This window comes from Meleagris gallopavo, chromosome 6 (assembly GCF_905368555.1).
Source record: "Meleagris gallopavo chromosome 6, MGAL_WU_HG_1.1, whole genome shotgun sequence".
In the NCBI taxonomy this organism is placed as follows: Eukaryota; Metazoa; Chordata; class Aves; order Galliformes; family Phasianidae; genus Meleagris; species Meleagris gallopavo.
The window spans coordinates 31,147,015-31,174,511 of NC_139409.1; the positions used below are offsets into that span (position 1 = coordinate 31,147,015).

A 27,497-nucleotide genomic window follows, 5' to 3' on the forward strand; every position below is an offset into this window, starting at 1 on the left:
TGTAAATGACTGCTGGGAGTGCACGCAAGTGTTGTCGAGATCTTCCTTAGCAATACATTTTTGGTTAAAAATAATTGAAGTTGTATTCATTTCAAGAACAGTGACATCTGCCCCTAGAAGCATTCTAAAACTTACAGTTGTTTGGTTTATGTATGAGGGCTGAAAATTTTCTGTGAAAGAGAGATGAAACAAAACAATCACAGGTTAGTTGCTTTCATTGTATTTGGATATTATGCATATCTAATTTATACGTGAGATTTTTGTCAGTCTTTAAGTAATAGTTAATGTTTAATCCAGGCCCAGAACATTCCTTCGAGTTGACTGTGATGCTAAGGATTTGGATAGATAACTTATTTCCATCTTTCAAATAAAAGAATATTAGTTTATCCATTCTGCCTGCTTGTGCTCAGTAGTTAGCTGTTTAAAATCTCTAATTCTAATACCGTGGTGTTTTTTTTTGAGTTTTTGCTAATTATCCAAGTCTATTTTGCTCAATACTTAGGTTTTTCTTTTGTGTTTTGTTTTGTTTTGTTTTGTTTGTCTTTTTTTTTTCTCTTGTCAGCAGCCATGCAGCAGGTACTGGATAACCTTACTGATCTGCCGACGTCGACAGGCGCTGAAGAAATAGACCTAATTTTTCTCAAAGGAATCATGGAAAACCCTATTGTAAGATCACTTGCTAAGGTATTTCAATGTCCTGCTCTGAATAGAATCTGAAAATGTTGTAACTGGTACTGTTACATGAAACACTGAGTATGGATTGAGGTGTGCCTTTGATGTATGGTATGTCTTGTTAGAAGGCTTAAAGGTGTTCTTGAAAACAGAGTGTATTTGGTATAATTTCTGTGTACAACTATTTATTGATACATGGGAGATCTAGAGGAAAGAGTAAAACTCAGGGACTTTGGTAGTAATGTGTTAATGTTATTTATGAAGATAATGTCAAAATACTTGAAATCAGAGATATTTGGTTTTAATAGCCTTGTGACCCCTGTTGTGTGCAAAACCTATATCTCTTGTTTTCTAGCATTTTTTCCAAAGATGAAAAGTGAGAGCAATAATCTTCTTTCCCCCATGACATAAACAAGTTGCCTTTTTGGCTCAGAATGACTTTCTGATCAACCCAATGAAATATGCTCTCCAAGCCCTTTCCTAGATCTCAGAGTAATAGTTGGGTCTTTGATTGGCAGCAGTCAGACATGGGCTAGCCTTAGTTTTGGTCTTACATTACGTGACTACTTTATTCATAGATGGTAGTATTCATTTATAAGTATCTAAGGTGATGTTGACACTAAAATTCTTTAGACCCTAAAGTTAAAATGTAGCTTATTTTATCACAAGAAAATGCAGCCAATATCATATAGCACTTGCATTCTTTCTTATTCTTCATAAAAATATATTCCTTACAAGAGAAAAAAGAGTTAACTGAAATATAGCTGTCTCTTTAATATGAATAAATATCTGAAGCAATGCCCTGTGGGCAGCCAGGAAATATCCTGTACAGCTAAAGGATCATTGCGTACAGATTTTGCTCTATAAAAAGCTGGAAAGGAAAACATAAGAGTTTGTGTAAGAATTCACTTTTGTTTAACTGTTAATTACAAATAGAACGTTACTCAGAAGAGAGAAGCAGCAATATGTGTACTGACATAAAGTAGTGATTAAATAAAATGGGGATTTAGCAGGGTTTGAGATTTCAAGGTACACTTGATTATTTACTTCATAGAAAATAAGATTAAACACACTCATCCAAGAGACCCTTCCATCGAGTCACAGGGTTCAGAGTGGATCCCCTAGTTTTCTAAACTCCTTGAACAGCAGAGGTAAGGAATCTAGATTTGGCTGAATTCACTCCTAGCCCAGACTTGGTCAGTGGTTTGTGTGTGCTCAATCAATCTACGATATAATCTTAGCAAGCTTACAAAGCTTAGCAAACTATTCACCTACTGAGGGTTTGTAGCAGCAAGGAATTTCTTGATGTTGAAGTGTGAGGGGTCGCTGCAGCAGCAGCGGTACCCTCAAGAACTGTCCCTACTTATGGGCAGATCTGTTACGCAGCCAGCTGCCATGCAGGAGAGCTCAACTGGCTCTTAGGCTGCTCATTATTTATGGAGTAAGATGACTGATTCACTCACATTTACATACCGACTACAGATGTTAGTTTCTTTCAAATTTGTCTTGAGTCAAACATAGACTAGCACAGTTGTTAGGTGGGCAGATAGCTCAAATTAGCCCTTGGCTATTGTCTTTTATTTCCCATCCGTCTGTTCTCAGCCGGATGCAACCTTCATAACCGGTTTCACCCATTACGATTGCCACTGGTGGTTATCTGCTGAAGTCAGATGCAGCCATCACAACCATCCATGGTGTTTATCACTCAAGCAGTGGCAGGACAAATAAAAGTCAATAAAAGTCAGGTCAAGAAGAGCATGTCACTGCACTGTTCAAAAACACTGGTTACTAGTTGAAGAAGTTGCATAGGAATAAAAATGGAAACAGTGGAAGTGTCTCATTGTTGGTGAGAGAACTGAAGAGGGGAAAATTTATGTGCTAAATTTATTGGAGTTAAGTTAAAGCACTTTGTTGATTCGAGTTGTTTCTAGCTGCAGAATCTATTACGTACTTCATCTACAATATTTATCATGAAGAAAATGTTTATTGCAAAGAATTTGTAGTTTTCCAGTAATTCCGAAGAATCTGTAGTTGTCCAATTATAATGTAACATTTAATTAGCAGGAATTTAACAAGCAGATTTAAAAAAAAAAAAGTGTAATGGAAACAGACATGATCTTAACTATAAACTTGCTTTCTCAAGAATGCTGGAAGGTTTTAACTGAGTCCATATGGCATGACCACACTCAAATTTTTTTTTTTTTTCTGATTCATTGAACCCCAAACTTCCATCCCAGACAGTAGATCTAAATGAGGACAAGGTCAAAATGATAACACACTTCATGAATGACACGCATGGAATTTGTACCAATACATTTGCCTCTAAAAATAGATCAAGTTCATTTTTCTATTAGAAATGCTAGTTTTATCAGAATTGTGAATTCTCAGAGAACTCTGAGATTGTCAGACTATTTGTGCACATTAATTTCAGACCAGCCAGAAATATAAAAAGCCTTTTCCTTTATTAGAATCACAGAGTCATAGAATGGTGTGGGTTAGAAGGAACTTCGAAGACCAACTAGTTCCAACTTTCCTGCTTCCTTATGAGGAACACCTTCCACCTGCCTGGAGACCCCTCCAGCCTTTTCAGACTGTTTCAGTTTGCCTCTTACCCTATCAGTGAGCAGTAGTGGAAAGAGCCTGATTTCATTTTTTTGTACTCTCAGGTATTTGTACACATGGATGAGGCCGTCCCCCTTAAGGCTTTCCTTCTCCAGCCTTAATGTTCCCAGCTCTCTGTCTTTCTTCATAGGAGAAATGCTCCATTCTGTTATTTTAGTGGCCTTTCTCTGAGCTCTCTCCAACAACTCCCTCTCACTGTTGTTCTGGGCAGCCCAGAACTGGACATGGGTCTCCAGTTGTTGCCTTGCCAGCACTGAGTTGAGGGGAGTCTGCTGGCAACGCTCTGACTAATGCAGCCCAGCATAGTTAGCCTCCTTTTCTGCAGATTGTTTTTCAGAATTCCTTTAAATCGTCAGACTTTCTTTTCAAATTTGCCATTCAAATACATTTGACTAGGAGGAGCCTCAGATAAACTTTTCTCAAATGCAGACTGTGTTTTTCCAAGCCATTTGCATAGTTCCATTTTTGTTCTTCTAGAAGGTCTGCTTGTCCTGGGTTCTGAAGCAGGAAAAGTCTGAGGCTTGATAGTGTTCAGAGAGGGCTGTTTGATGAATGTAACATGGAGGCCATAGAAAGTATGGACATGCAAGCATATCTGACAGGTGCTGCTTTTAAGGTTTGTCATGTCACATTGTCAAGGACACAGAATCCATCAGCAGCTTACAGAGACAAGATGTACAGATTAGACTATATGTAATTGTTCCTGTTTTCCCACTGAAGGATGCACTAAGAAATTAATTAAAAAGTTTAAAATTTAGAAGTACTATTTACTTGAAACTTAATTACATTATAGTCGTATGTAATTATTATGTCTTACAGGCTCACGAGAGACTAGAAGATTCTAAACTTGAGGCTGTCAGTGACAACAACCTGGAGCTGGTGAATGAAATTCTTGAAGACATCAGTCCCTTAATAAATAAAGATGAAAATATTGCAGAATTGGTTGGAATACTCAAAGAACCTCATTTTCAGGTGCCTCCTTTTTACTCCTTTTCATTTTATACGACCCACAGCATTACTGTGCACATATGGATCTTAGTGTAATAATGAAACAATAACTGAACTATAGCCAACTTTAATGTAGGATTTTACTCTGGATGCGGGGTAAAGTAGTAGTCACATGGAGTTAAGAATGAACATGACTTTAGTCTTTAACACTTCAAGTACATCTTCATTCGTGGTGTTGTCTCTATTGTAAGTCTCTATGTGTACTGGAGGTTACTCCAGTGCTTTATTCCTAGCTTGTCCAGGTGGTCTCAGTTCCTGATACATTCTGCATTTCAGTTCAGCTTTTTGCATTCATACCCATGTCAGATGTACAGTTTGCAGAATGAATTAACTTGATTCTCTTATGCCATGTGATCTACATTGAGCTTAAATTGCAACTTTACATCCTTCTTACTTAACATGATGTTCTGTTAAACATAAATGAAATTTTGACATATTTTTGTTTTCCCATTTCTGCTACTCTATTACCAGGTTCCATATTGCCCCTTAAAGATTAGGATTTGTAAATCCTCATTGGATTCTGGACTTTCTAGGCTGGCTTCAACTTGTTTTGGTACTTTGCAGTAGGTCTAAATAAAAAAAAATAACAAACCTTTTGCTACAGCATAAACACATCCTTTCATAGATAGGTATAGAGCCATATAAACATTTTTTGTTATTATGTTTAATCATGTTTGGTTGGTTTTTGTTTTCTAAATTTTCAGTTGTACGCTATACAGACATAATGGTGTGCATTACTGCTTAACATGGATAGGCACTGGAAAGGCTGACAAACTGTGCCATGGCCTGTTGGAACTAGGGAACACTTTATTACTTCAACTTTCACCATTGTAACTGTTAGTGAATGCTGTTCTGAAAGTTTGTTGGCCTCCCTTGTGCTCTTATTTGTGCATCGTTACTAAGGGACCAAAGGGTTTGATTTAGAAACTTACTGGTGAATGACCCTTAAAATCAGTCTTTAATCTAGCAAAAATTGGGATTGGAAAAGCAGAGGATGAGTTTGGAGGAATTGGTAATTACAGTGCAAAAATATTTCAGTCATTCTGTTTTTATTGTTGTTGTGTTTTCGTTTAGAAAGTTCTAATTTATTTTGTATCATCGTCAGACTTACAGTTATACTGTTTGATTCTTTTTTGGAAACTCATTTTAAAAATGCATGTCATATTTATTGCATGCTTTGAAGAAGATTGCATGTTCCTTCTTACACTGTTCCATTGGGTGAGTCATGAGCATGTACGAGAAATAAGCTATTTCTAGGGCTCCCTGCTTCATTTGGTGCAAAAACTGGATGGTACGCAAAGAATCAGGTGGGAAGCTAAAAGAAGATACTACTTAATGGATAAGGTAGTTAAATGTTGCCTTTTGAGAAGTAAATTATCACTCACTTTGTCAGAGTTCAGGAGTTCAGAATTACTGAGTTCACTTAAAAAAGAAAAGCCTAAAGCAGCCTAAGTTTTTGTGCTTCTGTTTCCATCTGGAGGCAGGCAGAAAAACAAAAATCCCTGAGGACAAAGTTGCATTATTTCAAGTAAGCTTTTTTATTTAAGATCTCTCTCTCTCTCTGAAAGTTAGCACTTTCTTTCAGAGTAGTTCGTTATCCTTTCTACCTCATTTTTTCCATATTCCAAATTCTTCACGGAAGATAAAATGAAAAAATTCAGTGTGATTTGTAATAACAGAAAATGTAATTTTCATTCTGTATCCAGTTCAGTGAAATTGTGCAGCAAGCCACCAGGAAGAACGTAACTCTTAAAGTTTCATAGATTCTATCGTGTAACTGTTTTAGAAACTGGTTATCTATGTTTTGCAAGTGAGTGGTACTGCTTTACCACAGTATCATCTTGCACTTGTAACCTACCTTGGCATGTAAGTGTCAAATGTGATATGCAGGTATTTGGTGCAACAGCATATTAAGATGCATAGTGCTGAAAATACTAAACTATGGAATTGGACTTTTTTTTTTTTTTTTTTTTTTTTTTTTACACTTTTACAGAAGATAAATTGGGTAGGGACTGGCTTATGGAATATTCATGCACTTATGATTATACTATTATGTTTGACTATCTGTTCCCTTTCTTTTCTCTTTTCTCATTTCATCCTAGTTTTTCCTCCCTTCTACTTTTTACCCCCTTTTTTTAGTTTTAATTACATTTTTTTAGGGGTCAGAGTGCGGAAAATATTAAGCTCTTATGAATTCCACAGTTTAGACGGTTTGCTATCAGGGCGGTATGCATGAAAAAGCCATACACTGCATAAGAAAAGTTATAGCAAGTGTTGACAGTAGTTGGAGAGCAGAAGTGGTGAGAGAGTTTGCCTCGGGGGAAGAGCGAGGAGTTGGAAGCATTGCACAGTTGGGGAGGTTAAACATGCAGAAAAATCACTTCTGCTGTTTATGGAAGAGCTTATTCAGTTCCTTTCACCTTTCTCAGAGTTATGCAAACTGCTTTTAATAGTAAATTCTGTTGGCAATAAATACTTCATCTTAAAACCTCTCCCCCAAGCCAGTTTGAAATGAACCTGTTCTATTGGAACATAGCTGGGCAAATAGTTACCGTGTGGGTCAAGCAGTCTTCATAACCTGCATAAACCATGCTGGGAGGTTTCTGATTGTGGATTTCTTATTTTATTTTATTTTATTTATTTTATTTTATTTATTTTATTTTATTTATTTTATTTTATTTATTTTATTTTATTTATTTTATTTTATTTATTTTATTTTATTTATTTTATTTATTTTATTTTATTTTAATTTCATTGCTTATTTTGTTTGAAAAACGAAGATTTGAATTTGGCTTCAGCACTGAAGAGAGCCTTGAAAGCTTAATATTACTTTGTTTACAGAATTTAGAACTGAATTTAGAATTTGGAATTTAGATTTCTTTTTTACCTGGCAAATAAGTACAGCCACAGAAAACTAAAGAACATGTTCTAAGTTATGGATTACTTTCTGACAGTGTCTTGCAGAGAGGAGCCATACTGTCTGCCACAGTACTGTTTCCAGTGTTCTGTGTCTCTTGTGAAGTGCTGAGAATTCTTCTAAATGCCTTACTCAGGCACCATTGCTATTGTTTCCATGAGAACCTTTCAACAGTTACTCAGTGCTGGCTAGCTACTGATGCTGTTTATTTATAATATACTTAGGAAAATTTGAATTATTTATGGATGCAGACCGCTCAGTCCATGTTGTTTTGTGGACTTTTGCCTGTGGTATTATAAATGTTCTATCACCAGTATGGGAAAGGTCAGATTTCAGGGGAGAATTGGAGTTGCAGGAGCAGAAGATATCACTTTTTCAGATACCATAGGAAGGAAAAAAGTCAAATCCATGTAACTATGTTTCTTCAGTCACCCAACTGTATTACTAAAATAAGAAAGTAACTGTGATCAACATAAAATGTTGAAGAGTGATCCAACAATATTTACTTGGCCTCTCTTGCCAGGTCACTTTCTTTTAAGTGTTCCTCAGGACAATACACCGTGACCCATCTTGATGGAAACAGTCCTTTAAACCTGATGTAGAATCATAGAATCACTGAGGTTGGAAAAGACCTCCGAGATCATCTGGTCCAACTGTCCACCTACCACCAATATTTCCCCATGGAACCATGTCCCTTAGCACAAGATCTAAATGTTTCTTGAACGCCTCCAGGGACGATGACTCCATCATGTCCTTGGGCAGCCCGTTCCAGTGCCTGACCACTTTCGCAGTAGAACTTTTTCCTGACATCCAGTCTGAGTCTTCCCTGGCACAACTTTGAGGCCATTCCCTCCAGTCCTGTCGCTAGTTATGTGGCAGAAGATGCCAACACCCACATCCTCAACCTCCTTTCAGGCAGCTGTAGAGAGCCGTAAGGTCTCCCCTGAGCTTCCTCGTTGCCAGACTATCTATTCTTGGGTTTTGGAAGTGAGAGTTAATTATGGGAATATAGTAAATGAACTATATGGGGTTGTTTTTTGCTTTTGTTTTGAAAACGGATACATTTCTTGTCTCAAATCATTTTGTAATTATGGGTAGCAATTTACAGTCCTGATAGTCTTTCTGTGACTCAGCTATCATGGAAATAGCAGGAAGGAGATTTTGTGATTGACAGATGGTTAAGTAGCAGTTGAAAGAACTCATGCTTGTCCATGAAATGGAATGAATAAATAGGATGAGAATGTGAACAATGAGATGATTTTTAAGAACTGAAGAGTATTATGGAGCATGTTAATTGGAAAAGAATGGCACTGTTTGTCTAGTAGTCATTTTTTGGCTGTGGATTCAATTGTAATCCATAAATTAGATAACTGTTAAGGGCAGTGAGCTGTACAGAATGCTTGTGTGTGAGCTTTGTGAGAAACTGAGTGGTTTGTGGCCAGAAATTTTGGCAGCAATTGTTTTATAGCATGTGACCAAAAGAGAAAACTAGAATTATCACACAGGTCCATCTACTTTGTTTTGTCTGTGGTAATGTGTCAAAAGACATAGCTGATACTAGTTGGTGTCATTTTGGAAATGTAAAAAGGGTAAAACACATTGCTCACACATGTGAGCAAACAGAGATCTGCTCTCCTGGTTTTTGGATTGGATGCATCTTGGATGATGAAGAATTAGACATTGCTACCATCTGACTGCTGCTTGATTTAAATAAATAATTGTGTTTTCTGTTTCATTTGATTTGGTTTATGTCCACAATATCAGAGCAGCCACAAGCCTTCACGGTCTTAAAAGCAGGGGCAGAATTAGTAGCAGAATTAGTCGCTCCTCTAATCTCAAGTTAAAACATCAGCAGGGTCATTTTGTAGTGGGCAGTGTAAAATGGTTGCTTGCTAATGGCACTTTGAGGATTTTCACGTTGAGCTGCTTAGCACTGTGTTAATGTGGTTGCACAACTTTTAAGTTAGAGGTTACTTACAGAAGAATGGAACAGGCTGCATAGCAAAATTGTTAAATTCAAAGGCCTGTCCTCCTATTTTCTAGTACTGTTTGCTGATTTCCTCTAGCATATGTGTCACTACCACTGATTGCCCCTATGATGTCCTGTTCTGTGTGACTTCTCTTTATCTACTTATTTGAACCAGTCAGTAATGTAACTTATGACCGTATCTCATCAGGTCATTTTTGAAACAAAGCTGCTTATGTTGCTTATGATAAGATAGGCCTAACAGCTATCTCTCCTGCTTACTTGTTTTTTTTTCTGCTGTATGTGTCAGAGAGACAGTGCAGCCTTGGACACTTTTTATTGGACTACGTTATGTGGTGGTTGTAGTGTGTCCCTTTTCTTCTTTAACATAGGAAGCCTCTGCCATCCAGTACACAGGTTTTATCTTGCTTTACCTGTACATATTGTCTTAGAAATATTTTAAGTCTTGAAGCACTTTTTTTAATAAGAAAATTAAATATAAATTTAATAATCCTCCAGAGATGATTGTATTTGTTTGGATCTTCTCCTTTTCATCTGTATTTACATATGTGAACTGGTGAAAACACCATAAATTATGAGATATAAGCTCTTGCTTTCCAAAAGTGAATTCTGTCAACTTGGATTAATTTGCTGTTAGAATTCTGCAAGCATAAAGTACTCATTCTGCAGATTGCTAGAAATTCTTACATACCTGCAATTATCTTTAATTTACCCTTACTTCCAAATTAATGTGGAGGAAATCTTTTTTACATTAAACACAAGTATCTAATAATGAGTTATGTTCATCTTTTTGCAGCTGCTTTTTTGTTTACTTTAACCATTTGCTTGGATACTGTTTCATTGGGTGAAGCTCTGTTGCAGTTAATCCTTTTTCCATCTTCTTCCCAGTAATTTCACATTTGCCTCCCAGAAAAATTATATTTCTTCTGTGTTTCCTTAAGATGAATCACTTGTATTTACATAAGAGAACATATTTGCCAAGCCAGTAGGGTAAGCAGGACATGAGAGTGCTTTTGTTTCATACAAATATAAAAAATGATTTTTCGTGTATACCATATGAAATATGTTTTCAAATCAGATTCTAAAATGTCAGTTTCAGTGGTTGTCAGCACAAATCTCTCTTAAAAATAATTATTTCATTATATTAAAAATAGCCTTTTCTGTTCTCTTGTAGTCACTCTTGGAAGCGCATGATATTGTGGCTTCAAAATGTTATGATTCCCCTCCTTCTAGTCCAGAAGTCAATAATTCTTCAGTGAACAACCAGATCGTTCCAGTAGATGCTATTCGTATTCTTGGAATTCACAAAAGAGCAGGAGAACCTCTCGTAAGTGATTCAAGATGAATAAGTCTTTAAATTAAAGCGTAAGTGAAAGCATTTGTGTGTGCCTAATTTCTTGCATTAAGTTTTAATTCTTAGCTTTATTATACTGCGTAATTTAATGGGTCATGATTGAGGGGTAGGAATAGGGAGATTTCGTGTGTGTTCTCTACCCTGTTCTCTCTAGGAAATCATGGCCTAACGAACAGGAAGTCAATAGGCAGATTTACCTGCTAGCATAACTGACTAACGCAGCATCTGTTTGGTCTTCACACAAAATGACAGGACTGCATGCAATCAAGAGCAACGAAAATCTTGTCAGAAAGTACTCTGTCACTTGATACTTACCTATACTCGACTCTTACATTGTATTATTGTCTGATTTCACTGGGGGAGACAGTGTCCCATAGATGTATATTTTTTGCTTGAGATGATGGTAAAATGCAATTGAAATTCAGACAGTGGTAAACTAGGTGTTACGTACTTCTTTCAGGGTGTTACATTTCGAGTTGAGAACAACGATCTGGTTATAGCACGAATTCTGCATGGTGGAATGATAGATAGACAAGGTCTTCTGCATGTAGGTGACATTATTAAAGAGGTGAACGGCCACGAGGTTGGAAACAATCCAAAAGAATTGCAGGAACTGCTGAAAAATATTAGTGGCAGTGTCACTCTGAAGATTCTTCCCAGTTACAGAGACACGGTAATTCCTCAACAGGTCAGTAGCTCTTTTCTAACATTTCTGTCAGAAGATCTTCTACTTGGTACTTGAGTGAGTAAGGTTAGGAGCAGGCATGTTTTGAGATTTTTTGTGTGTGTATTTAATGCTAGCAAAAGGGGTATTTGCTTTAAAGTACGTATTAGAAATGAGATTATTCAGTGTATTGAGATGACATGTCTGCTTAAAAAATTATTAGTATCTTAGACTGATAGGCATTTTTATTTGTGCAAATCTGTTTCTTTCACCTCTGATGACCTAGCCACAATCACAATGAACTGCAGTAAAGTGCCTGTGTTGTAAATGATCCGTGTCCAGGTAGTGTTTCATGGAATTCAGATATACGTGTTGCATTCAGATGAGCTTGAATTTGTTGACTTTAGGACGGAACTTCCGCTATTGCAGTATACGGTCAGTTTATCCAATGCAGAAATGATTTGTTGCTGTAAACGAGAGCATTTGAAACATCCTGTAAGACTCCTTCAGGTGGTGAATGTTAATGCCCATGAATATAATAGGTTATGCCTCCATTCAGCATATTTTGTTTGTCTTAAAACATTGAGTTAATAGCAAACGAAATTCTTAGGATCAAACAAACCTTGAGAACAGTGCTTGAGCTCTGAGAAATGTTTGCGTTTCTAAGTAAGTCAAAGTTAGATTACTAATTAAGTTGCATATACAGAAGTGAAAACATGAATACATTGTCCAGTCGAGCATCTGGCTTTTTATTTTTGTCTTGGTGCTCCCTTAGCTAAGGTTTGCACTGCAGATTATTTCTGCTCTCTCAGCTGGTTTACTCTTTGCAAGTTTTTTTTCCATAACTTGCCTCTTGCGAAATGCAAATTCCATCATATCAAACTTGTTATGCTATAGGTAAAGACACTACTTCAACTTGACAGATGAGTTAATGAGAATGTATTCTGTAATGTTTAAGCACTGTAAATTTTTCCACGTTTCAGGTTTTTGTGAAATGTCATTTTGATTATAATCCATATAATGACAACCTCATCCCATGCAAAGAAGCAGGGTTGAAATTTTCTAAAGGAGAAATTCTTCAGATTGTAAACCGGGAAGATCCAAATTGGTGGCAGGTTGGTAAATAAATCAATATTTAAAAAAAAAAAAAAGTTCATTTCATTAATTTCCTTTATAATAAACTCTTTAATTTAAACTACTTAACAGTAGACAGAAGAAAAATATTTACATTGTAATCTGGCTTCAAGCTCTTAGTATTGAAAGTGAAAGTATGAGCAGTTGCAGTAGTAGTGCATAGAAATACATATATTACAGTGGTATAAACTGCTTATGTAACACTGTGTTTTTACTGTTACTGCTGTTTTTATGAACACACACATGTTCATAACTGAAGTGCTCAGCACTGTTTCAAACATGAACAGCTCATCATGTGAGGGGATGCAGAAAATTTATTACTGCCAAACTAATTAACTTCAGAAGTTGAACAATCTCAAACTTCAGAGTAGTTTGACATTTAGCTTACATGCTGTCTTTGAAATAAATTTTTCAAAATTCTTCAGCTTGTAACTTGTGGGTGTCCAGAAGAAATCAATCCAGTGCGCTTATAAACACCCTTGATGAGTGGCAAAAATGAAACAAACAAATATATGAGTATTGTTGCAGGTTATGCCACTGGAAAAGAAAGTTAGATTTTTCCTTGGCCATTCTGTAAGTGGTAAACTGTTACTGGGAATTCGTGAACTGTGAAAAATCAGTGAATCACTAATAGGTAAAAGCATACATCTTGAAAAGCAAACAGGTCTTGTTAGCAAGTGACAAGCCAGCTAGTTATGGAAAAGTGTAACGTCTCATAACTGTGTGTTTGTATGTGTTAAGCTTGCAGAGAATTGGGCCTGCCATTAAATTATTTTTTAGAAATTCTTAGCCAGGCTTTCATTACCAAGAATACTTATGTTACTCAGATTTAAATCTCTAGTTTCATAGTACAGAAGCCTGAAGGCATTGATGACATCTGTACGTAACATTCCCAGTTTGTAAAATGACAGTTATTAAGCTATGCTGGAACCTGTTTGAAGTTGTTCAAGAATACAAAATAAAGGTACTGTGTACTACAAAGCCTTGAATTTTGTCACTTGAGAGCCATAGCTGTTGAATTCCATTTCGGATTTTTATGCTGAAAGTTTATGGCTGGCTACAGGAGAGTAACAGGATGGGAACCAGTTACTGCAGATCCTTCACCACTGAGAAATTTGGTCAGGGTAAAAGTCAGTCATCAAGATGTCATGAGAAGAATGCTTCTTACATGTTTCCTCTGATTTTTTTTTTTTATTTTATTTTTTAATTTCCAGGCTAGCCATGTCAAAGAAGGAGGAAGTGCAGGACTCATTCCTAGCCAGTTCCTGGAAGAGAAGAGGAAGGCTTTTGTTAGAAGGGACTGGGACAACTCAGGTGAGGTTTAAGAAGTTTCACGGTTATGTTTTGCTCTGACTCAGTTTGTTTCGCTTTTTTTATCTTCTCAGATACTTGAAAATTGTTGTATGGGAATACTGCTAAATGCTTACGACTATGTGTGTATGGTTCTGGCTTTGAGTGAAGGTCAGAGACTAAAGTATGTGCTTAGTCTTCGTAGATACATGAATCAGTTCTACTACCTGATGAAAGGCTAAGTGAGGCGGGAAAGCTGTAAGGATTACTCTCTTTTATTCAAGATGTTTTTATAATACGCGTTGAAAATTAAAAGATATTTTTGAAAGATTTTTCTAGGATTTTTTCAACTTTCTTGGAGAACTTTTTTCTTTTGTGTTCTATTCTTACTACACTCTGTAATGTATACGAAAGTAGATGTAATGTCCTTCCGTAAAATAGATGATTTGGAAAAAGAAACGTAGTAATTTATTGAAAATAGTCTTTTTAAGTGCAATTAATGTAAATTTACACATGTTCATGGAAATCAGATATGTAAATACTTTCAGGAAAAATGTTGAGCAAAAATGCTGATTTTGTCTCAATTTTTATTTGTAGGGCCTTTCTGCGGAACAATAAGCAGCAAAAAAAAGAAAAAGATGATGTATCTTACTACAAGAAATGCAGGTATCTTTGAATTTTACATATGAAGTTCTCTATGCTTTTAAACTTGAATAGTCTGGTGTATCCAAAGGTGAAAGATTTGCAGTGAAATATTTGGCTAGGGCAGTGAAGTTTGGTCAGGGAAATTTGTTGTTTAAAAGCAATTGTGACCAGTGTAGATAAAATGGTGCCAAGTTTCAATAGGTGTTTCAATAGGTTGAAGTTAGAGAAGATCTTTGTTAGAAGAGGAAAAAAAAATTATAACTTGGTAGTGAACTAAGGGAGGTGCTCCTTCTCTGCTCAGCACTGGTGGGGCCATACCTGGAGTCCTGTGTCCAGTTCTGGACTGCCCAGAAGAAGAGACAGATTATTGGAGAGAGCTCAGTGAAAGGCCACTGAAATGTCAGTGAAAGGCCACTGAAATGTCAGAATGGAGCATCGTGGAGCATCTCTCCTGTGAAGAAAGACTGAACGAGAAGTAGGAATGTTTAGGCTGGAGAAGAGAAGGCTAAAGGCAGAGGTCGCATCAGTGTGTAAAAATACCTGAAGGAATGTGCAAAGACAACAGAGCTAGGCTCTTTTCAGTGGTGCTCAGCAAAAGGATAAGAGGTAGTGGGTACAAAATGAAACTCAGGAATTTCTGAACATCAGGAAACACTTTTTATGCTGTGGATGATTAAATGCTGGCATGGAATGGTTGTGGAACCTTCCTTGGAATTATCCAGTAGCCACCTGGATGTAAGTGGCTGTTAGTGGCCCTGCTTGAGCAAGGGGATTGGACCAGATGATCTTCAGAGGGTCCCTTCCAAACTCAACCATTCATTGATTCTGTGACAGCTCTCTAATGGTTAATCACAGTTTTCCCATTCTGATGACCCTAGTAATTTCTCCTTGGAAATAAAGGCAATAATCCGACCTTAGAGTTTTCACAAATATGTTCTATTTCCATATGAATTTAATGCAAGAAAGCTTATATCAGTCCTTGTCATTTGACTATTATTTATATATATCCATTTTGGTAGAACTCATTTTTTTTTTTACATTACTGACTAGGTATTAACTATTTTTTGTATTCTTCTTAATATAGAATTTGATCGTCACGAAATCCAGATCTATGAAGAAGTAGCCAAAATGCCTCCTTTTCAGAGGAAAACACTGGTCTTAATTGGGGCCCAAGGAGTGGGACGAAGAAGCTTGAAGAACAGGTTCATAGTACTGAATCCTTCTAGGTTTGGAACTACAGTGCCATGTAAGTTGTCAGCACTCCTGTTGTAGTACTATGTTCTGAGTTTTTCATCTGAAAAACATGTGAAGTTTATCCCATTCATTGGTGGTAGAAGTAATTTCTCAGAGTATATGAATTTTTATTGTGGGAAAACAAAAGAAAAAAAACATTCTTCATCTTCTCAGACAACAGAACTAGCATAAGACAACAGTTAAGATATTTGCAACTACCAATTAACTATTACTGCTGCTGCAGAAAGCCACTATTTAAGTATCTGCTGGATTCTTTCAGTATCAGTTGCCATCACTTGAGGGGATTGCAGAAGTTGCTAGCAGTCTTCTGTAATAATCAGCCAGTGGAGTTTTTCAGGTCTTCTGTTTAGTTTTTCATCTGTAGAAGCATCCTAGGCATTATAAAAGTATTGGAAGTGTAGGGAGAGGAAAGATGTAAACTTCCAATAAAATGGGAGTGTTTGTGATCTGTAGGGTCCGTGTGATTATCTGATGTTTTATTCCACCTGGCCTCAAACCCGTGATCTTTTTTACTCTCAGCTTCAGAAAAAGGATCTCCTCCCCTTCTCCATTACTGAAATATTTGTTTTCTTGTCTTTGCTACAGTTGGTTACTTTTGCTCACTTAAGGGAACCAGGTGGTGGTGGTCTTCTGTTTGAACATAGATGCGAGACCCTTAGCTACAATACTATTCTCCTCCTGCCACCTGCCCTTCAGAATTTCAAAGCCAATCTGTTTCCAGTTGGTAAGAAGTAGTGCTGATAATAGGAGAGGAGGAACAGGTCTTAAATTGGATGAATTGTGCCATGTGGGGAGAGAACCTTCTCTTTCCTTATGTGCTCACTCTCTAACCATTAAAACTGGCCAGTGCACAAACCATTTGTGAAACTATTAAAAAGGTTGAGGGTACCGTGTTGTTTTTTTTAAATGAAATCTTCCTTTGGAAATCCCATTATTTATTATTGGCAAAGTAGTATGAAACTTTGTTACTTCAACTTTTTTCTCCTTTTTAAAAAGTCCTCAAAATTACTGATGTCTCTAAAACACTGTATCTATAAATAAGTAATGTAATGCTGTGTTAAAATGCTTTCACTTGGAGCTCTTGAATACCCTTCAAAGGTATCAAAATAGACTTTCCCAACCACCTGACAGTTTCATCATGTGTATTAAATCTGTGGTTTGTTGTATATGACATCTCTACTTTATATTGAGATTTTTCAGTAGGATAATCAGTAGTCAGCAGAATCAGGCCTCAGTTTCTTTGATTAGAAGAAACTTCTGATTATTCACAAAAGATGTTTTTTTATGTATGTTGGAAAATGGCTGAGATGAATCCACGATGCCCTAGGTTAAAGCACATCCTTAGCATTGAGACCAGGAGTAATGCAAAGGAAAAATAAATATCTAAGGGTAAGCAGTGTGTAGGAAAGAACAGAAATAAAGAGAATGGGAAGGGCTGTGTACAGTCCTGGAATGTATGCTAGAATAATTGATGATTCTGTATATGGAACCATGATAATTACACTTTATTCCTTATCATAATCTCCATAATTTAAAGGCAGCCCAATCTTGGGCATGTATTCCAAGTACAAAAAGATTAACATTCAGTTTGTATTTTAAATTTTTTTCAGTCACTTCACGAAAGCCAAGGGATGATGAAAAGGATGGACAAGCATACAGATTTGTGTCACGAGCTGAAATGGAGATGGATATTAAAGCTGGCAGATACTTAGAGCATGGAGAATATGAAGGAAATCTTTATGGCACTAAAATTGATTCTATCCTTGAAGTTGTTCAGACAGGAAGGACCTGCATTTTGGATGTGAATCCACAGGTATATCATTCATAATGTTACACTCAAACAGGTGGAGTATAATGTTGACGAGACATGCCTTTAAATCTGAAGGCTTCTTACCTGGCTGAAAGACTATGCTGCCAACTGGATTTGTGTGTTATGGAACTTAGCTGGAGTAAGTTATAAAGATGGTAGGGAAAAAACAGATTCTGCATGGAAGTGGGAGCCTTGCACAGCAGCAGTTGCTCTTTTTAACCAAGAAAAAATGATGCTGAGTATTTCAAAAGGCAATGTAGGAATTTCTGAAATAGAATTAAAAATCTTCACCAATCTTGTATTTCTACTGACTGTAACATAATAGTTTTGCAGTGCCCCTTAAGTAAAGGGGATGTTTGAGTCATTCTCATTCTTTTTTTTTTCCCCCCCTCTCTTTTTTTATTGCTTCCAGGCCCTGAAAATACTGAGGACTTCAGAATTCATGCCCTATGTAGTGTTCATTGCTGCTCCAGAGTTGGAGACTTTGCGTGCTATGCACAAGGCAGTGGTAGATGCTGGAATTACAACCAAACTTCTCACTGTAAGCAAATTATTTCATATTTACTTTGCTTTGAACAGGATGTTCTTAATTTATTTTTAATTTTATTATTATTATTTTTTTTTCTAAAATTAAAGTCTTCAAGAAAGTGCTTCTTCCTTAAAAATAGCCTTCTTACAGACAGTGTTGATTACAAGAATTACTTGCAATGTATTCTTTGGGAAGTGCCACCTTTGATTATTTACAGTGAGTTATAGATACCTTGATGGCAGGAGATGTTGTTTTATATAAGTGCCTTTCCTTCACTTCACCACCTCACCCCCAGCACAGTTGTTTTTTCAGGTTTGTCTTTATGTTGTAGGTGTGCCTTAAAAATGTAATCTGTAATCCTTAGGAAAGACATTACAGACTGTTCAAAACAAACAAACAACAAAACAGAATTAAAATAAACAAACAAAAAAGCCAAACAAAGCAACCAGAATTCAACTGGACCTCATTTCCACTGCTGCAGCAGCACACGCTGCACCAGAAATGGCTGAGAGCTGCCAGAAAAAGCAGCATTGAATAGCTTCTCCTCCTGTGACGTTCCTTGGATTTGTCACGTAAAGCAAAGTGGTACATTTTATTTCTCAGATCCTGTCTTCTTTTCCAAGACCCAGCAGAGGCAAATGAGAGGCATAGCGAATTATGAATGTTCTGTATGGGTTTGAACTTTCCCACTGCAGGACCGGTCCAAAAAAAATGAAAAAAAAAAAAGCTCAGTTAATGGGCAGTTAATGAAATCATTCTCTACGCTCAGCAGTACGTCTTCCCCTTCTGGGAAAAGCCCTGGCATGCTGACAACTCAGCTGTAGTTGTATAGCTTAGATAGTAGTAATACCTTGTGTGATGCTGATGGGGCATTACAAGCTATAAAATGGGAAGAGATTTAATTTATACTGAAGGAATATGGGATTTTTTGTCTTTTTTTTCTCCTGAAACTTGTGAGATTCTGTTCTGTAAACAGCGTGAGAAACTGTCCAGCCCTAGTTGTGGACGCAAGTTGTTATGGATTCTGGTATGTCTGTGGGTGCTTTGTGTTTCCTCCTTCCTCCAAACACTGGCTTTTGCCTTGTGTAATCAAGAGGGAAGATTAAGACTGTCCAGACAAGTATAAAAGTAATTTCCTGCACTTAATAAAATTTGATTCCCTAAGGGACATCCTTGCTTTTGTTTTATTTCCTCTGTGAATAAGAAAGAGGATGGTTACATTTAAAATATGCATTTTATAAATCTGTACAGATTCTGCATTATAATGTTGGAGGTCTGCAGCTTCCTGAACAAAGAAGAAATGTGCATTTAAAGTATTGCATACATCGTTTGCTAGTGGGTCTGTCTAAACTATTCCTGGCTTCCCAGGCCGCTGCAAGAACTCTGGCTCCTGTGGTGCTGCATTTGCTTGCCTCCTTCATTTACTGTGAAAGGAAGGCTGTTCACATAGTTCTTAATTTTGGCTTCTGTATTTACCACTGCAGTGGTGCTTTAAAGATTTGAGATTCATTCATAAACGCAGCTTTCATAATCTTTCATTTCACGCTAATTTAAATTCTTGGGGTTTTGGTGCTTTCTGTAGGGAAGAAAAAAGAGGCATAAATAAATGCACATAACCAACCCAATTATTCCCAAAGCATTAACTATTCTGATTGAATTGTCAGTTGCCTCCACAAAGTGATGAACTGTCTGTGGTGCATATAGGGCCCCTTTCACATGCTGTTATTGACTTCCTTAAAAATCACCAGCTGTGCAATATTTAGTTTCCATATTTAACACTGTTGACATGGAATATAAAATTGTCAGTCCCGTCAGTGCATTTTAGCTTGAGGGTTTTGTGACTTTATTGTAAATATTTTATTATTTTAATACACAGCAGTATGAAGCTTTAAATGAAGTCATTCATACTATGTCACGAACTGGTACTTCTCAATTGGTAAGGATGTGGCAAGTCTTACGTTCTTAGTAACTTCCAAATGCTTCCAACAGGACACTGATCTGAAGAAAACAGTGGATGAAAGTGCCCGGATCCAGAGGGCGTACAACCACTACTTCGATCTGACCATTGTAAACGACAACCTAGACAAAGCCTTTGAGAAGCTGCAGACTGCTATAGAGAAACTGAGGCTGGAACCACAGTGGGTCCCGATCAGCTGGGTGTACTGAGATTGCTGAAGATGAGCTTAAGTAACAAATAAAATCAACTGCAGGAAACAAACTAACGTGACAAGATGTGGTGTAGATAGCGATGATAACTGCGGCGCCTGCGCATTTTTACTCTGTATATTCAAAAGTACACTATTCTGACTTTTTATAATAATGCTGAAGGGAAAGTGTACTTAAATATGTAATTTATTTTAATTTTTGTAACTTTTTACAGATAACCTTTCTATTCATATCACATGAAGGAAATGCGTTTAAGCATTTTATACGTTTTGATTTAGTACCTTTGCCTTTTTCATCTGAGAAACTTTCAGTCCTTCACTTTAACATTTACATCTTGGTCTTACATTTTCACTGTGACTAAAAAGAGGATACTTGAAACAATTTTTGTAAAACTTGTTAATGTCAGTGTTTAACCGGTCAAAAGTCTATAGCTCCTATTAGGAAACAACACTAATTTCTCTTTTTTTTTTCTTTTTCCTTAAAGTAATGATTTGACAGTAGAATTTCAAATGCTAAAAGCAACAAGCGACACAGCTCCATTGCTCCAGCTTCTTTCTGCTGAATGTTGAAGCATTCTTGATGTTTCACAAATTCCTGGTGTCTTTTGATTTAGTCAACTGTTCTGTAGGTTCCCTTACGTGTCCCTTGAAATCACACGAAGCAATACCTTGCAAGCTGCTCTTCAGCTGTTGTTGGGAACCAACCGGTCAGAAGCCTCTTGTGGTGGAAGTACCTACGGGAGGGAGCGTGTATGCAAGGTAATTCAGTGCAGTGGTGATGTAGCTGGAGAGAGAACCTGATAGCGGAGCCTTGTAGAGTAAAGCTTAATATTTAGGACTGTTGTATTCATGCGTGTGAAAACACATTGATTTGAAAAAAAGAAAAAAAAAAAAGAAAAAAAAAAGCAAACAAACAAAAAACAACAAAAAAAAAGAATCCAAGCCAGAATTTTCTTTTCTTAGGACATCATTGATGTTTATATAGTGATCTGTGGCTTGATTTCCTGAGATATCTTGTGTTCTCTTTTGGAAAATTTGTGTGATCAACTGTTGTAACAATTTTTGAGTGTGATGTAATGGAATTTCTGTGCTCTTTGTTGCATTGTGTTTTTAATTGATTTTTTCATTAGGTAGCTTGTAAATTGGAAGCTTACTGCTAAAAAGCCAAGCTGTTCATAATTTTTGTGCTTTACAACATACTACTTTTTGTGTTGGGTGACAGTTCTCCCCTTTGTAGGCTCATAGACATAAGTCATGTTAGGTTCGTCGATCAAATCTTATGCTAATGTAAGTTTCTGCTTGACAAGAACAAACTGAAAATACAGCTTGTCACTGAGACTCGCTCTTTTTGTGATCACATTTTATATTACCCTGTTAGCTGTTGTATATAGCAACATTCACTATCGCTTACCAAGCTAACAGAAGTCATCTATTTGCTTAATTTCTCTTCCATCTGGTGACAGGTACCTGGCTTCTGAATTCTTTTTCAACACCGAAGTGTGATACAGAACACTCAAAAAGGCAATTTCTTCAGAGGTTTTTCTGAAGAAAAAGAGGCCTGCACACGGTAAAGCAGTATTGGTTCCTGGGGCTCTTAAAGCCTTCTACATGCACATGAGAAACTGTTGATACAAGAAAAGCTTATGTCTCAAAAAGCAAAACCACCCCACCTGTATGCTACAGGTGAATTTTAAAGCTGATGAAGTTGGTTGGTTGGCAGGGGGCAGCTTAAGATCACAGTGTATTTGGAAAATGTTTGACAGAGCTGTGTAAGCATGGGGTGGTGTTGTGGCTCTGAACACTGAGATTTCGGTCTTATGGAGGGAATCTGAAAGTTTCAAAGGAAAATCTGTGCTACTACTTTGCTTTATTGGTTTTGTTTGCTTTGGTTTTATTTAAGCTGGGTAGAGCTTTTAAGTGTGGCAGCACCAGCACTAGCCCTTTATTTGCCTTTCCCAGAGATGTGTTCTGTGATCCTGTCACTCAGAGAATGCTCTGAGAAATAGATGGAGTGTTTTATGTGGCAGCAAAGACAGCAGAGCCATTGCTTGACTATTTCAGTGGTTTTGTTTTGGCATTATAAGCTTAACGTGATGGAATTGTGTTTGTATACTGTGTAATAGAAGACCTACATGTGCTGTAAATAAGATGTGCTTCCTGGACAGATGCAATGCCTTTTCATTACGAGTTAGAAAATACTCTATTTGTGATGCCAAAAGTGGGCTGAGCTCACTCTTCCTTAACGAATGGAATGATTCTTCAGTTTCCGCCCCATAGTGGTTCATATTGCAAACATCACCTGTTTTCATCACTTTTCAGACAAGTATTCAGCCAAAAGAATCCCATGAGACATGGGCACCAAGAGTCAGTGACAAAAACCTCGCTCCTCCTATTTCCATCTCAGAGATCATACTGTGCAAAGGGCCTACATAGTGAGCAGTCTCCAAGTAGCCGTGTGTTTGCTGAAGCCTGGAGCTTTAGCTTTCGCTTAAGCTCCACACAGTGTTTAGCAATCAAGCACATTTAAGTTAGCGCCGTGGAGCCCAGCAGCTGACCCTTTGCTGCTGTTAATATAGATGCTAATGAGAAGTACGATCTGAGGCAATAAGCAATGGGTTGCTAAGGTTGCATTCAAGAACCGTTATCAAAGTGAGTGCAGGTTTTAACTGGATGGTCACATGTGAGTTCAAAGGAGGAAAAAATACATTCCTTGCATCTGTTTGTTAAATCATACAAACTGAGAGTCCATGCTGGCAGGTGTATAGTGTTTGGGAATTATATTTTTTTCATCAGATATTCTGCTTAGATTATTGTTGCCCAGTAGGGTGACTAGATTGAAAATAAGTTACTTTTATTAAACCAAAGCATTCCTGGAGAGTCTTAGAATGAGGATGCCATGTTGCTCACGTACACGGTGGTGCCAGACTCCACCTGTTACAGTGTGCTAAGTCAGAAGTTGGGCAGGGAGCTGTGCATTGCACTGTGAGGAAAAAGATGGTGTGAAAGGCGAGTTCTAAGCAAGGGAAGCCATTTCATGTAAGAGCTGTTTGAAGTATTCCTGGGGGATAAATAGCTAGGATGTCACGTCTCTCATTCCGTACTGAGCATTCATTTTCCAGATAACAGGAAAACTTTTATATTGACTGTTAATAACAATAGGTGTGTCTGAGCGAGGCGAAGATGCTGCTAAATGTTTAAGATATGTGGTATGTATCACAGGATAAATATTTAAGTAGGTAGATTAGAAAAGTGAATTATCAAATAGTTGTCTGTGTATATGTATGTATGTGGGTGGTGAAACAAAAGCGCTCATGTCTGCAACCACATTTCTATCTCCCACGACTTAATCCAGAAATGTACCTGCATGTGACAGTTTAGAACTGGTACACTTCTCTACCTGGTTTATTGTGTTTACTAATGTATATTTTTCTAAATATACAGATATTTCAATCTAAAAATTCTATATTTATCTGTAATTTCTATGTTTTAAACAGTGCATGGAGGTGCTGTAAAATTCTGTACATATAGAGAGACTTATAGAAGAAACACTGTCATTGCCCTCTATATGAAAGTTATACATAAAACCACAGTCAATATGCCAATACCCATAAGTTATTTCTTTAAATGCACCAAAAATTCCCCTAACTATACACCAGTCTCAACCTTAATGTAAATACTTTTTGGTGCATTTATACCCACGTGATTACCTTGCTGTCTCCAACAGTCAGACCTGCAGGTCTACTTTAGGTTCTAAGTCATGTGGCAACATACAGTCAATTAAAGTTTGGTGTAATATGTCATCCTGCATAGACTTATAAAGGGCTTTAATAATGATCTGCAAGCATAAAATGGAGGTAAAATTGGAGCAGTATCACGTACTGACACAGGCAAGGGAAATAAGCCTTACACCCAGTGTGGTACTCTGTCTGCAGTTGTCAGATCAGTGCAGCTCTGTGTGCTCAGTCATACAAAAGCTGCAGGATAGCAGATCGGCTCTTTCTGAATCTGTGTTTATATGACCTGTCACATCCTTGGTAGGCTCAAAATGCAACTTTTTTTTCCCTTATCTTCTGTCCTAACTCACTGTCCTCTAAAATCCCACCTGAGTGATTTGCTGTACAAATTGCCAGCAGTTCAGTGTTCAGGAAGTGTCCTGTGGTTTTTTTTTAAGTCTGATTCAGATAATAAATAGGAAATTTTCTTTTAACTTTTGAAGACAGAAAATTCCAGGCTAGGGCCCCTTTGAAGCCAAGTTTGCCTCTCTGCTGTGCGTAAGAAAGAACCAGTGGAGAAGGACAGAAATCAGGAGAGCTGGGTTATCTGTTTTTACACAAGCTGTTACTGTGAACATGATCCAACCTGAACTTCTCTCCCTATTCCTTGGCTTCCCCTCTAGTCTTCATCTATCTTCATCTTTCAGATTGAACTTGGAGGCAGATGCCAATTCTCAAAACATCTATAGTGCCTGCTGCAGTAGTTTCCCAGTCACTTTTTGTGCCTGTAGGTACAGTTTTAATTACAGGTGGAAGTCTGTCACATCTATCATGCTAATATGTATGGAGTATTTGCTTCGTGCAGGGTTTCTTGCCTCACCCAAATTCTGAAGGGTTAAAGCATTGTGTTGTTATTGCCAAATTTAACAGTACTTCCTCTGCAGAAGTGTTCAGAGATCGATTTGTCCATGGTTAGTTGACACAAGAGACTTCTAGTCTGCCAGACCTCTTGCCTTAAATATCCCCATAGTTCTTACAGAAAACCTCTCCTGGGCCATTAACAGGATTTCTTCAGTGAACGGTACTTTGATTTCTCTGGTGGACTGTCAATCTTGAAGGTGGAGAGGTTCTGGCCCTGGTTTCTGTGTTTTTTTCCCCACCCTTTTTCGTTTTCACATTTTTAACAATCTTTCTAATGTGAACTGTCTGGGATTCTCACCTTGCCTCCTTCAGAGGACACACTGGTCAACGTAAGCATTGGCACTTAAGAACAGTGGAACTTGCTGTTGGCAGTGCTATACAGGATGCAAAACAAAACATTTAAAAAAAAATGTAAAATTAACAAATTTTCAGAGGCAGCTTTGGCTTCCAAATAGTATTAGTGTACTCGCTATCTATATAGACATAGATAAATAGAAATTAGGATTAATGTACTGCAAGTATTTAAAACAGTATTTGCTAACTTGAATTCTCCATTTTGGACCACAGTGGGATACTATTCCACAAACTGTCACATTAAACTGCTGAATCCTTTGTTCATTTACTGGTACTGGAGCTGGAATTCACCTGCTTACATAAAAAATTCCAGCTTGGTAAAGGCTGTGTAGCAGTTTTACCTCCAAATAGATTTTTTTCTTCCTTTTTTAAAGGAGAGTTTCAGCAATATTTATATTTTCTAGGATACAGTAAGTTTAAGTGTGAATTTTGTTCTCAATATTTTTAATCTTTTCTCATACTAGTCTGGTATGGATTTTCTTTTGCTGCTTATGCTGAGGTTGGATGGGGAATAGGACCAACCTAAAATGCTAAAAGGGTTAAAGTAGTCCTGGAAACATTTTCTCCCATTTATTCTTTTGAAGTCATTAGCTCCATGGCAGTGCATGTCTGTACAAGTTTGGCTGTCTTCACAGCTGATGCAAGTCAGCACTCCATGGGTAGACAGCACTCACCTGGAGTATGGTAAACCTCTTCCTCCAGCCCAAGTAACTTGTCAGTCATTTCATCTCTTGTACGATACGCAGAGCAGCATTAATGACACCGCTTTGTACAGTTTTGGGAGCTGCAGCAAAATCATTGGCTGCAGAAATTCTTGTGGGTTGTTTTTGTTCTGGGTTTTTTTGACCAATTTGTGTTGGTTCCTCTTGTGGAATTACATACAGAGAGGACTGCAGAAAGTGATTTCTCCCCCACTGAAAATGCATGTTGAGCTTTCCCTGGCCCTGACTCCTGCAGCATGCATCTCCTGTATGTAACACCTGAGTACCCCGAAGTAAGGCAGAACTTCTTCCTTAGGTTTTAAAGCAGAAACTTTGGCACCCTCTCACCCCAAGCTGGGCTAAGAGCTATCAAACCTTGTTGAAGTGTTTTGATTTAAATGTGTGTTAAAAGTGTCAGTGTACATCTCTTTCCCTTGCTTCTCATACCTGTTTTTCCCTTGTGGAAGCTTTGAATGATTTTTTTTTTTCCTTCTACAGAAAACCTAAACTGGATTTAAAACTTGTAAATGTTGAAGAACTGCTCTCCTGTAAAGAAATACTTTCTATTAGCTGAAAATATCCTACAAAACAATCTTAACTATTCAATAAATTTTCTAATGCTAAACTGAAGCTGACTTAGTAGCTAGCTGTTGTTTGAATACAATGCTTTAGAGCAGGCCTAGGAGGTGGGACTCAATAGCATGCTGACTTTCTATTGATCAGCTACCACATAGGACATTTTTGAATCGTAACTGGTTTTCTAAAACACCCATTGTCTTTTTCACAGCTAATATTTTCACAGTAAACACAGCCAAGCGTAAAAAATATTAATGTACAAATTGTGAAATTCTGTTAATTCCCAACAAAATATTTTTGTATATAATAAAGATTTAATATTGAAAAACTACACTCTTTTTTGTTGGATTTTTTTTTTTTTTGGTCTTTCTGTGACTTGTAACTAACTAAAAGATGCTATCCAGAGGCTGTGAAGGCTTACCAGGAAGAAAGGGCAGTGCTGTCGAATTCCCCTGCCCTCCTTCCAGACTGAAGGGCTGTGCTCCTATGCTAAGCTCCGGGACTCAGCTACAGCTTGGAGGGTGGGAAATGAATGGCATTCAACATTTGAAACTAGTTTAAAGGGGGTGAAACAGGATGGAGATTCTCTCAGGAAAGAAAGGTGTTGGTCACAACTCAGAAATGTGACTGTTTGGCTTTTGAATGCACCCATTCCAGATCCGATGCAGAGCACGCTGGGCCTCTTCAACCATCTCATAAATGCCATTGCTAAAGCAGGGCTGCTTACTTTCTAATCACTACCCTATTAAGGGGGTCAGTCTCCTATGTTCACATTGTAATTCACCAGCATACGTAAAAGCTCAGGCAGCTGGGGCCTGCAGCCATTACAAGGTGAGCAGTCATTACTGGCAGCAAGGCTGAGGCTGCTGGAAACAAACAAATAAAAAAACAAACAAAAAAAAGAGACTGAATAGCAACTGCTGACCTCACCTTCCCTTCTCCTGATCTGATTCTGAAATGCAAAGGTGTGGGGTCTTCCCCCTTCTGTACAAGGCAAGTGTATCAGGAAGCAACAAGGGAGAGACAGCTGAGAACGAAATGAAGTGCCAACCTCTCCTGCAAGACCCCAGTGCCCTCTTACCACCTCTGTTTTCTAGGGAAGACCCCGTCTAACCTTGAAGGAGCATTTTCTGTACGAGGCCAGCCTGTCACAAGCAATCACTGCTTCAGCCAGGATGCGC

At 37.5% G+C, this 27,497-nt stretch overlaps 1 protein-coding gene across 5 annotated transcripts in view; it reads left to right on the forward strand.

The window, feature by feature from the left end:
- The window catches only part of PALS2 (protein associated with LIN7 2, MAGUK p55 family member), a 54,887-nt gene extending 28,240 nt beyond the window's left edge, over positions 1 to 26,647 (forward strand). Inside the window, exons 2-13 of one of the 5 annotated variants that reach the window (XR_014883885.1) lie at positions 563 to 684; positions 4,114 to 4,266; positions 10,381 to 10,533; positions 11,021 to 11,248; positions 12,208 to 12,339; positions 13,573 to 13,672; positions 14,246 to 14,314; positions 15,378 to 15,539; positions 17,158 to 17,360; positions 17,770 to 17,898; positions 19,876 to 20,810; positions 21,515 to 26,647. Coding sequence is in view for 4 of the 5 variants with exons in the window: in XM_085226204.1 (XP_085082330.1) it covers positions 568 to 684; positions 4,114 to 4,266; positions 10,381 to 10,533; positions 11,021 to 11,248; positions 12,208 to 12,339; positions 13,573 to 13,672; positions 14,246 to 14,314; positions 15,378 to 15,539; positions 17,158 to 17,360; positions 17,770 to 17,898; positions 19,876 to 20,052 (1,623 nt within the window). In the remaining variant the exon portion in view is untranslated. Of the gene's footprint in view, positions 1 to 562; positions 685 to 4,113; positions 4,267 to 10,380; positions 10,534 to 11,020; positions 11,249 to 12,207; positions 12,340 to 13,572; positions 13,673 to 14,245; positions 14,315 to 15,377; positions 15,540 to 17,157; positions 17,361 to 17,769; positions 17,899 to 19,875 lie in introns of all 5 variants that reach the window. The other 4 variants (XM_085226206.1, XM_085226207.1, XM_085226204.1 and 1 more) reach the window with 4 other exon arrangements.
- The last annotated feature ends 850 nt before the right edge of the window (positions 26,648 to 27,497 follow it).